Source organism: Malaya genurostris, chromosome 1 (genome assembly GCF_030247185.1).
Source record: "Malaya genurostris strain Urasoe2022 chromosome 1, Malgen_1.1, whole genome shotgun sequence".
Classification (NCBI taxonomy): Eukaryota; Metazoa; Arthropoda; class Insecta; order Diptera; family Culicidae; genus Malaya; species Malaya genurostris.
The window spans coordinates 35,214,112-35,226,668 of NC_080570.1; the positions used below are offsets into that span (position 1 = coordinate 35,214,112).

Genomic DNA, 12,557 nt, shown 5'->3' on the forward strand with positions numbered 1-12,557 from the left:
TGTTTTAATACTATGAGCAAAAAATAGTAAAACTTTGTTAATAATTTCAAACTTCTGAATTTATTCTTCCAAATCTATATCAACCTTCTCAAAGGAATCCCTCCGAACCCAATACATTTGTGCCAACGTTTTTTTTCAATCCTAGAAATATTAGTTGTTAAAGTCGATTTCCGGAAAAGCCTTTAATGCGCGTAGCGATTCACGTTTGATGTCTTCAATTTACTCAAAATGGTTTCCCCGAAGCGGTCGTTTGAGTTCGCTGAGTAGCCAGAAGTCACACGGAGGTAAATCAGGCGAATACGGAGGTTTCGGAACAATATTGATTGAATTTTTGGCGAAAAAATCACGATGAATCAATGCAGTATGCGACGGTACATTATCGTGGTGCAAAAACCAAGCGTTGTCGGCCCATAATTCCTGCCTCTTTTTACGAATAATTTCGCGCCAATGACGCATAACACTCAAATAGTATTCCCCTTTGACAGTTTCTCGACCCTCTTTGAACAACTTGTACCAATCAAAAACACTTGCTCACGACATACAATTATCTTTTTTGCAACATTCTGAAGGTTTCGGCACCAGAAATTTGATTCTGCACACCAAATTTAATGGAACTTCTTTATTGAATAATTTAACCCATTGTGAAAATCGTTGATTGCACTCTTAATACTTCAGAAAGACAGACATATACTAAACACTTATGAATATTTTGACGTGAGACTTGGCAAAGATGTCACTGACAGTCATAAACAACCTAGAAAAAAAAGTACGAGTTTGTTATGTCATACGTAACTGGATGTCTTGAATACGAATAAAACTGACACTATTTCTTTATAGTTTCGAATTCGAATTGATAGTTGATCGATTGTTTGAATTGTGAAACTTTCCCCCTTTTTAATACTAGAATTTTAAACGATTTTTGACGTCGATTATCTCATTTCGGATTTTTATATTTCATTGAAAGAAACTATCAAGATGCTGTAAAGGATTTATTTCTGCCTTTTAGAAGGACCAAATTGTGGAATTCTCTACGATATTTAGCACAGTTTGGAACGATTTTCGCACAGCGAAAAGTGCACGAAGCAAATCAAATTATTTTGGATTTTCACTAAAATTATGATTTTTACCTTCGATTTGCAAAGAAGTAATTTTAATAGTTCTTTAGATAACATTTAGAGCCATTAGAACGGCTGATTTTATATGTTGTCCACTTTTCGTTTTCTTTCTCTCCAATGCAAACGACCAGCAGTTCTGCTGTCTGATGCAATCGTTCTTGCTTGAGTTGAAACTAGCTTTGTGAACAAACCGCAACACATCGGCTCCCAGTGCCAAACTAGTTTAATGCGTCTTCGCACCTTGACGTCTGCTTCCATCCAACGCACAAGAAGAAATGATCGATTTTCGACCACGGTTTCCCTTTTATAACGTTCAGTTGAAGATATGTACCTGACTACCTCAAAATCGTCGTCCTTGCGCGAAAAACCCAAGCGAAAGTAAAGAGTTTTCCGCGTTGTTTTCAAATTTTGAGAAAACTTAATTTTTGAGTTGTTTGTGGTTATCTCACACTGTTCAAAATATTATCCTGAACTTCTGATTATATTTTTGATGAAATTGTGAAAGAATTATGTTGCTGCCGTTAATACAAGTCGAGATATTCACGATTAAGTTCTGCCCATTCTTCCGTATGGCTAATTTTGAAAAGGCGCCCCATAGTAAAGTAAGTCGTATTCGACAAAAAAAATTCGACAAATAAAAAATAAAATATAATAAATATAAATATAATTCAAAAGACTTATAATATAAATATAATTCAAAAGACTTACTACTTTTTACCCACAGTAGTATAATGCTTCATGTGATTCTTGCTGTCAAGCAGCATCCTTCCTCCGACATGTTTCATGTGAGACTGAAGCTTTAGCAAAAATTTCGCTTATATTTAAGGATTCGCGTGATTTCACAGTTTCCTTTTTGGCTTTGAATGGTCAATCAGAGCGATGCTTTTCAGTTTATGTGTCGTTCACACCTTCAAAACCATCCTCTCAGTTAGGGAAAGCCAGTAAGCCAGCCTAGTGTCCTAGATTTTTATTTTAGGCCAAAATAAGATACGGCTCACTATTGATTAAAATTCCAATCATATGTAACTATACTTAGAAATATTTCCAATCAGTAGGTGAAATGATATTAGTGATTGGAACAAAAGTGTTTAAAAACTAACCTCAAAAACGTGTTGTACATAACAAACAAATTTCAAATTCTTTTAAAGTTTGAACATCCGACTAGTTGCTGGAATTGTATCATATTTAGCATATAATTTGTTAATTTAGTTTCTACTCGAAACAGCAAATTAGCGGATCTTCTGCAGGAAAGATTCAAATTTTAGCAACTTCCATCACAATTGAACGATCTTTTTTTTCGAAGAAAAGTTTGTGGTTTTTTTCATAAAAGGGGTTTTTTCCAAGAAAAAAAAACGAAAATTATATTGTGAATGCTTTTTAGAGTCAAATTGCATAAGGACAAATTTATCGCTGGGCATGTTGACAACAATTTTTTCTAACCAGGCCCAAGCAGTATTAAATTAAACGGCCGAAAATTATAGGACCTCATCAAAATATAAGCATTCAAAAAACGAAAACATTGTTTTTGCCTTTCTCTATAGAAAGGTATTAGAATTGCTGGAAAAACCGACTTTCGAACGGAGCCTCGGAGACCCATAGTGTTATATACCATTCGACTCAGCTCGACGAGATCGGAAAATGTCTGTGTGTGTGTGTGTGTGTGTGTGTATGTATGTGTGTGTGTGTATGTGTGTGTATGTATGTGCACTTTTCGAAGATATTTGAACGCGCTCAATTTTCTCAGAGATGGCTCAACCGATTTTAACAAACTTGGGCTCGTTTGAAAGCTACTGTCGGGCCATTGATCAAGTTCGAAGATCAAATGGCTGTGACTTTTGGTTCCGGAGATATGATTGTATAAGTGACGTAACCGACAAAAAGCGTTGTATTTGAACGCGCTCAATTTTCTCAGAGATGGCTGATCCGATTTTAACAAACTTGGGCTCGTTTGAAAGCTACTGTCGGGCCGTTGATCAAGTTCGAAGATCAAATGGTTGTGACTTTTGGTTCCAGATATATGATGGTATAAGTGACGTAACCGACAAAACACGTTGATTTTTACCGCTCTTATATATATAAGGGTGCCAAAATTTTGGGATCAACTCTATTTTCGTAAAGTTCTAGTGCTCAAAAGTTTAAGCACCTCGAAAAAAGCCTTCATGCAAAATTTGACCTAAATCGGACATGCTTAAGGGGTGCTGCCCGGTGGTAAAGGTTTGGCAATTTTCGATCTTGAAAAAACACCATAGGGGGGAGTACATGAAATTTCCAAAATCGAAAATTTTTTTTGATGCCAAAACTCTTAAAACTGCATAAAACATCGAAATTTAGTGCCATCTCAAAAAAAAATTTTTTTGAAAAAATCAACTTTCTGGGACTTTTCATACTTTTTCTAAGTCCCAAAAAGTCGATTTTTTCAAAAAATTTTTTTTTCGAGATGACACTAAATCTCGACGTTTCATGCAATTCTAAGCCTTTTGGCATCAAAAATTTTTTTTCGATTTCGAAAATTTCATGTACTCCCCCCTATGGTGATTTTTCAAGATATATGAAAACATCACTAAGTGGACTAAGAAGGCTTTTCACTGTTCTCATACAAATAGGCAACGCAAATGTCAAGCACTAGTTTGGAAAAATGATGCTGACTGTGTGACATAAACACTGAAGCATGCTTTTGTGAACTACTCGAATCAATCTGAATCAATTGGCGTCTAAAATTATTTAATAAATGTATGAAACATATTTTCATGAGACTGTTATGAAAGAAGAGAAAGGCATTATCACACCACTAGGTGGATTAAGAAGGGTTTTTTTAAACATTCTACCACAAAGCTGGCAACGATGATAGTCAGTCGGTTCGTACAAGTTTGTGTGCCGATATTCGCGAGTATAGCACAAACTAGTTGTCGAAAGCAGTCACGCAAAATTCTCTATCACAGATGAAAGCGCAGCACACGGAACATAAAGAACGAAAAATTACACGTACCGAGAACGCTGTGAATTTTTAATCGCGTACGGGGTACACTTAAATAAATTCATTGTGTTAAATTTAATAATTTTACACACCCATTTCTACTGATTGTTAATGTCCATCCCTAACTCTAAAATGTTGACAAACCTTGATTTTATTAGCACTACTAACTGTTTCTGCCATTTGCCATTGATTGGAGAATACATAGAATTTATGAATGCATTTGTTGCAGTGCAGTCTCTCGCATTCTACCGTTGGACGAAACCACGCAACGATGATTGGCATGGAATGGTTATATTGCATTTTTTAGACGATCTTCGAATTGTAAAGCAAAGTTTTCCAGAAAATTTGCTTCCATTTTCGTCTAGCAATTATCAACTGTCAAGTGCATTGAGCATTACAGTCATACTCAAGAAAGGTACCCACAATTGGTTCGGCAAACTGTATCACATGTACACTCCTAGTGGTCTATTCTTCTGCTATGTTTCTCCACGCAAGTAACAACAGAAAAACCAACATCAAGTGCTTTCCCATTGGATGGACCCAGCAAGCAATGAAACGTGAAACAGTTAGATCTGATCTGGGTATCTGCTTACCAAGTCCGTGTGTGTTTCTCGTGTTTCTACATCACGGTAGCAAACGTAGCCGATGTTTGGGTTAAGGGTATGGGAAGGAGTTTACTGCCATAGAATGGCCTACGGGTTGTATGATTGAACCGTAGGTGGAACGTCATTCGTTAGGTGAATGAGTATGTGGTCATATGGCAAGGCTAACGGAAAAAAGCGTGCGTGACGTGACAACATGATACGAACGATTGATAAGTGACGAATGGCTTTCTAGTAGTAGTAATATTGATGTATTCGAGATTTAATTTTGTTTTTTTTTTTAAATTTTTGAAAATGAACTTCTAATTCAAAATTATGTCATGTCTATATTATTTTCTACAAACTATCAAATTATCGTCAATGTATCTCAATTTTAAATCATTTCACATTAACGGCTGAATGCAAAAATCGGATAGATACATTAAAAGCAAACAATACACAAACATTAAGAGCAAAAACCGGATTTTGATTTTACAACGCAAAAATTGTTTAAGTACGTCTTTCTTTGCAAGAAACGAAAACAAAAATTTGAATGCGGAAAACGGATAAAACTTGACCAATTCTTTCAAAATAATATATTTTTGCCCGGTTTTTGCAGAAACGACGTTTTCAAACGATTGTAGCATAGAATCGTATAGAAATGATCACCTACTATTCCGAAAAAGGATTTTAGATTTAAATGAATTTAAAAAAAATGGATGGATGATATATGAGACCTACTAAATTACCGTGAATATGAATAAAACTCACACCACCTGTGTATACCTGTAATTTGTAAATTTAAAGGGAAGAAAATATCGTAAACAATTTTTTGGGATCCAATTATTTGTCTTAGAATAGACCGACTTGTTGAATTTTCTCAATGTTCAACAAGCTAGAGCGCTTTTTCCTTTTTGATGATGACCTAATATTTTGTATTCAGCGGATCTGGGGATTGTTCATACCTTTGGCTCCTTCTTGACATGGTTCATATCACTACGCTCCAAGACTTTTTTTCCGTAATGGAAAGATGCAAAATTCACCCAAAATAGAACGGAACAATTGCGTTGCTTGTGGCAAGCCAACAGACGTTTTTTTTCTGAACACATAAATTTCCTGGTCATTTTATTAATTTATTTTAGTGACAGTTGGTTTGGTCACATTGAACGATTGACGTGCGAGTATCTCAGATTTTTTTAAATGCGCTAGTAAAATTTTGACAAAATGCTTCGAATTGCTCAATTTTGCCCGGATAGAGAGATCGTTTCGATCCAAGACTAATTTTAAAAAGAGTATTTTTTGCATGTACTAGAAAAGCGTTATTTGTTCACGAATGCTGCCCAAGAAATGTTGGTGCTAAGCAAAAAGTGTTTCGAAAAAAGGATTAACTTAACGTCTGCTTAGTGATTCATGTTAGACTGCTAGGTGACATAAAAGTTCATCATAAACTGTTATGCACTGACCAGCCTAAGACGAAACGTAAAGAAAAGTATGATTTTCCAGATTAAAAGCATTCATTTTACTCACACTGATATTTCGCCAAGTCGTGGCCGTTGGTGAGATATCTGGAAATGTAATTAAAAGAACTCAGATTTTTGTAGAGATTGTTCCGTTTTTCTTGAAAATTGTTGTAATTCAAACTCGGGTACTTTAAAAAAAACATATATTGGAAGTACAACTTCGGTCCGTTTTCAAAAGGTTTCTCTGGTGTTATGAATATTGAAAAGTAACAGCCGATGTCGATAGCTTTAAAAGGTTTAGACATCTGTCATTAATATGCAGTTTATATTGCTTCGAGTTTTGAAAAAAAGAACATGTTTTTCTCTGTCTTAATTATGAGCAATTTTGCAGCATTTGCGGGATGTTTTAGTTTTCTGTTTGAATTGGAAGAAAAGTGCAGCTAAAGCGCATCAAAAGCTTGTGGATGTTTATGGTGATAATGCTCTAACTGATAAATCATGTAGGGAATGGTTTCAACGTTTCAAGAATGAAGATTTCAGTGTTGAGGACAGGCCTTGCTCTGGACAATCAAAATAAAATCGAAGAAAAACAGTTGTGAGGCATTACTCATTGCATTGGAAGTGACACAACAAGAAGTTTCTGTACGACGAAAATCTATGGGAATGATTCAAACGCAAGGCAGTTGGGTGCCTTATGAACTGATACCGAGAAACATTGAAAGGCGATTTTTCACTTGCGAGCAGCTGATTCGAAGGCAACAAAGAATGGTTTTTTTTACATCTAATTATTACTGGGATGAAAAATCCCAAGAAGCAAGAATATTTCGCTATACCCAGTCAATTGTTGCCATCGACTTCAACATAAACATCAAAGCCCAATATTCATGCTTCGAAGGTCATGTTATGCATTTAGTGGGAACAAAAGGAGCTGCTATACCCAGACGGTAGTATAACGGGCGATCGGTATAGGCTCCAATTGATGCGTTTGAGCCGTGCATTACTAGAAGAACGGTCGGAACACAAGCAAAGACATGATAAAATTATTCTCCTGCATGACAACGTTCGGCCTCATGTCGCAAACGTCGTAAAAAAAATTTGGAAACACTCAAGTGGGACATTCTGTCGCACCCACCGTATTCTCCTGACATTGTTCCTTCTGATTACTGGTTGTTCTGACAGATGCAGCACGATCTTTTGCAGAAATCGAAAATTGACTTCAAACTTGGATCACCTCAAAAGACTCAAAAGAATTGCCTGAGAGGTGGGAAAAAGAAGAAACTAGCGATACTTTAATTAATCTTTAAATTCTTTTTATTTTTGGAACAAATGCATGTTTGACCCCGAAACAACGGACTTAATTAATTTGGACAGTAAATTCAATGATTTTCCAAGAGTTGTAAAATTAGTTGAAAAAAAAATTTAAAAAAACGATCGCAGCTTCAACTTTTCATTTAAACCTGACTATAAACAGCATATTGTGTAAACTTTATTATCTGTTTCAAAATTGAAAAAGGCGGATGGGTAGTGCCAGTGACATAACCGAATGATGACATGAATACGAATAAAATAGATGGTTCAGTTTATTTGATGTTAAAGAATATGAGCCCTGGACCTGAATTCTGAAACCCAATATTGATGCTAGATTCTGGAACTGAATTTTGAACCTGAACTCGGCAACTGAATTCCGAAACTGAGGTATGGATTTGAATTATTGAATTGATCACTGAATTTGTGTTGTGTTCTGGAAACTAATTCGAGACCATTCAGAACTCAGGTTGTTGGATTCTCGTCTGCAGCTAAATTTGAGTAATAGGATATCGGTCCTGGATTCAGTTTTCAAATTTGGATTCAGAATTTAGCTCAGAAGTTCAGTTCCAGAATCTAGATCCGGAATGTAGTCCAAATATCTTCAGTCTTCCCTGATTTCAGTCGCACTTCTAGAATTGTGGAACTGAATTTTGGAACCAAATTCTAGAGCTGCATGTTTAAGTCTGGGTACTGGAATTTTACAGCTAAATTCTAGAAATACAACTAAAATTCGGATCTGAACTCTGATCCTGGATTGCGGTCTGAAGATTCATAGCTCACTGAGTTTCAAAAATCAGATCCAAAAATAATTTCCGAAATTTTTCTTCCTGTTTCTGATCTCAGTTCCAGATTTAGGTTTCAAAATCCGGGCTTAGTATCAAGTTCTGGAATTCAGTGTCAGGCCTTTTATTCTAGGAACTGAATTTTATATCCGGAATCCCTAAATGAAAATAGTGGTATTGGATTCTGAAACTAAATATCGGAATGAAGCATCAAATCAAATCAACCTCCCTTGCTTATCAAACATTCTAGAAAACTTTAAGTTCCAGCTATTTGTGGTTTTCTCATATTACTGAAAATTCCACCAAAAATTGCTGATCATATCTCTGACGAAGTGGAGAAAAAAAATGTGGATACGTTCAATAAAACAATAGATATTCACGAACAAAAACTGTTAACTATCCCAAAAGGTATTCACGTCAAAATTCGCATAGCTAAAACAATCATTAAAAATCTTCAAACTCTTGATTTTGAATAGTTATTCAAATAATAAAATATTAATTTCTTTTTTCACGTTTCGTCTTCGACTCAACTGCGCATTAGCAGATGATGTATGCAACAGTCGAATAAATTTGATTGTTTTCGAGATATTTGGACAGAAAAAAAACAATTAAAGTGTTTCGGTATTTAAAAATTCCGCAATCTGGCTTTTTAGTATACCTCCTTGTCTTCATTGTGAATTTTGTGCAAACAGATTCTCTTGTAATTTATACATATATAAACCAATCAACAGGAAAGAATGGAGTTCAGGGCGAATCACTGTTAAAATAGTGTGGTTCCTTGTATAATAGAACTAAAAAAAAGCTACCATAAATCGATATAGTTCAGTACAATAAACTAGTTACGTTTGATTTATCACTCCGGCTGGTTTGATAACACAACAATCCAAACATAGAAGATAAGAACCGCGTTCGTTTTGATTTCGTTATTAATTTTTCGTGTCAGTTGCGACCTATTTCATTGATGTTGTTCACTAATTCTTGCTATTTTTTTTTTCTTTCATCCCCTATCCAGAACACGTGGACGGCGAAGAAGCTAAGAACCTGTTTGAAGCCAACTACAGCCATGTCTACTACATCCTATATGACACGTTTGTCCAGGCGGAGACCAATCTACGACAGCGAGGTAAAGCACATTATTCCGGTTGTGGTGGCGTGTTGAATTTATTGAAACCAAGCGATTTCGCCCCCAATCTGTTCTACGGTAGTACTTTTCTGTATCCAAACCACCTTTGTGTAAAACCTGCTACGTTTAGCAAGATAAAAAAACCATTCCCATTAATGTTGGTGCCTACTTATGTTGTCTACTTACATAGAATAGTGATACGCGATAATTATTCCGAGCATTCCGGAGGCAACCTGCATTGGCGAATCGAACGATGAAATTCAGGAAAGGCAGTACACAAAAGTGTGTTTTCTCTGAAGTCGCAGTAACTAGTCCAATCAACATACGCAAACTTCGAAAGTTTACGCTAACCGATTGTTGCTTATTTAAATGCTCAGTCAATACTTGATAACGGAATTCATGTTATGTGACGATTAAGTTTTCATAAGCTCGTTCAGCAGCGGCATCTAACCACATCCTTTAGCCAACCATCGATTGAGATTCAATGTCAATTCCGAACAATTTGAGAACTTTAAACTTTATTTTCTTGCTTCTTCCCGGTATGTAAATTCAAACAACGCCTACAATGACCAATTTCTCGTTGGCGTACTCCGATTGGATTGGTGTTTTATGCAAATGTTGTCGTATTCAACGGTCGCCCTCGACAAATACTCCAAAATGGCATACGGTGGGCAAAAAATACTCGACGCCTCATCATAATACTAAACGCTAAAATTAAAACTAAAACCTGAAATCCTGGCAGACCAATCGTTTCACATTGGTAAGTGCTGTCTGTGATGATATGCTCGATTTTTTTATGATTTCATTTGAGACACGAGGAGACAGGCTGAATTCGTTCGTTTGTTGCCTTGTTCTTGTTTCGAAGATTTTGTGCACAAAACTTGACCGACCCGTTTGATGAGCATTTGTTTTGCCGTTTCACCCTTCTGCAACTTCCAGTTCAAATATCTAATCGGAAATCGCCGCCGGAACCCGATGAATGTCCGACCAATTGCATGACTTCCAACGCTTTATTGTTCCATTTGCTTGTCTGCATGATTCGTTAGCTGTCTTGTTTCATATTGTTTTGGTTTTTTTCTTCATTCAATTTTCAAACGTCATTATCAAAGTAGTCGACCCAATGTAAATTCAATAGTGTGATTATACTTGAGGAAATTAGGCTTGCTTCGATTGTTTTAAATGTATTATTTATTGCAATATGAGTTAAATTGTTAAGAATTTAAGTTGAGTATTCAGTCACAAGGGAGTTTGAAACAGCTGAGAAAAAATGCTCCGACGTAAGCAACGTGAGCAGAATTTTCAATTGCTCTTAGCGTTCTGGATCTTTTCCTGAAATATGGAAGAAATCCTATGTGTTTCCGGTTTACAAAGTGGGTGGGTAATGTCAGAAACAAAACTGAATGACGTGGATACGAAATGACATGGTGTTTCTTCACACTTCTGAATACCTGAAATGGAAGATAATATATTGTGTGAATTTTGCATACCTCCATTTCTTAATTTCCAGAACAAGAATTTCAATGGAAAAAGAATCAAAAGGTTCATTATTAATTGAATAATTAATTTACTGAGTCAACGTTGCTGGCTAGAATGAATGAAACGTGTCAATTTTTACATTTTATACCACGAGAATGCAATGTCGTTCACCACATCAAAACCGTCATCCGAACACGAGATAGACAAACAAGCTTCATGAGTTTTTCTCTTTGATCCTAGTTGATACCAACCATTTTAGAAAACTATGATTTTGTTTTGTTTGTGGTTATTTAATGCTACTGAAAATTTCATCATAAATTGCTAATCATATTTTTTAGAGCATGAAGAAAAAAATATGTTGTTGGGTTTAGTACATATTATCAGGTGTACAACTTTGCTTCCGCAATTTTCCAAAAGGTGGCTGTATCGGCTGAGGCTGGTCAAAATACATAGATGATAATCCCTTTAAAGTGAGTGTGCACAGTGCCTAACGAATTATCATCGCCGTTTCAGTGACAGTAGTTCTTGTTTTCGTATTATTCACGCTCGAAAATGTCTCTTCATGTACCCAATTCTCGCCATTCGCGGGAAGTTTCACTTTTCTGTTACAATTCGAAAAAAAATGCAGCTGAAGCGCATCGAATGCTATTACGGTGATGCTGCTCTGAGTAAAAGAACGTATCGGGAGTGGTTTCGACGTATTAAAAATGGTGATTTCGATGTCGAAGACAAACATGGTGGTGGAAGAGAAAAAACCTTCAAAGATGAACAACTAGAAGCATTGCTTGATGAAGATTCGTGCCAAACCCAAGAAGAGCTTGCCGAATCGTTGGGAGTGAGTCAGCAAGCCATTTCAAAACGTCTCAAGGCCCTGGGCATGATTCAGAAAGAAGGAAACTGGGTGCCTTACGATTTGAAACCGAGGGACATCGACCGCCGTCTATTTGTATGTGAACAACCGCTTCAAAGACAAAATCGTAAGGGGTTTTTCCATCGAATCGTAACCGGTGATGAAAAGTGGGTTCGATACGATAATCCTAAACGCAGAAAATCATGGGGAAAGCCCGGGCATGCTACTTCATCGAAGGCAAAACCGAATATTCACGGCGCCAAGGTTGTATTTGGTGGGATCAGCTCGGTGTGATTTACTACGAGCTCTTAAAACCGGGTGAAACCATCACAGGAGATCGCTACCAAACGCTGAACTGATGCGCCTTAGTCGCGCGCTAAAAAAAAAGCGGCCGCAATATCAAGAGCGACATGACAAAGTCATCCTCCAACACAACAATGCTCGGCCTCACGTCGCAAAAGTGATCGAAAAGTACCTGGAAACGCTGAATTGGGAAGTCTTACCCCACCCGCCGTATTCCCCAGATGTCGCCCGTTCAGACTTCCACCTATTCCGTTCGATGGCACACGGCCTGGCAGATCAACATTTTCAATCTTTCGAAGAGTTGTAAAAATGGATTGCTTCATGCATAGCGTCAAAAGAGCACTCCTTTTTTCGAGCGGCGGACAATACTTTGAATAATACATCTGTAAGCACTTTTTCGCAATGAAGCTTTTAATTTTGGAAAAAACGGCGGAAGCAAAGTTGTACACCTGATACTTATACATATTCATGATTAAGTTCTATCTGTTCTTGTTCAGTGTAAATTTAGAAAAGGCCTCCCATAGTAAAATAAATCGTATTCACGACAAAAAAGGCAACAAGGGTATAGTATCCAACTATGGTAGA

The 12,557-nt window shown here is 36.6% G+C and overlaps 1 protein-coding gene across 2 annotated transcripts in view; it reads left to right on the plus strand.

Moving 5' to 3' along the window:
• LOC131436686 (probable Rho GTPase-activating protein CG5521) overlaps positions 1-12,557 on the plus strand; it is a 28,947-nt gene that overhangs the window by 3,606 nt on the left and 12,784 nt on the right. The window contains exons 2-3 of one of the 2 annotated variants that reach the window (XM_058605552.1): positions 9,233-9,343; positions 10,086-10,103. In XM_058605552.1, the coding sequence (XP_058461535.1) occupies positions 9,233-9,343; positions 10,086-10,103 (129 nt within the window). The remainder of the gene's footprint in view (positions 1-9,232; positions 9,344-10,085; positions 10,104-12,557) is intronic. The other variant, XM_058605558.1, reaches the window with a different exon arrangement.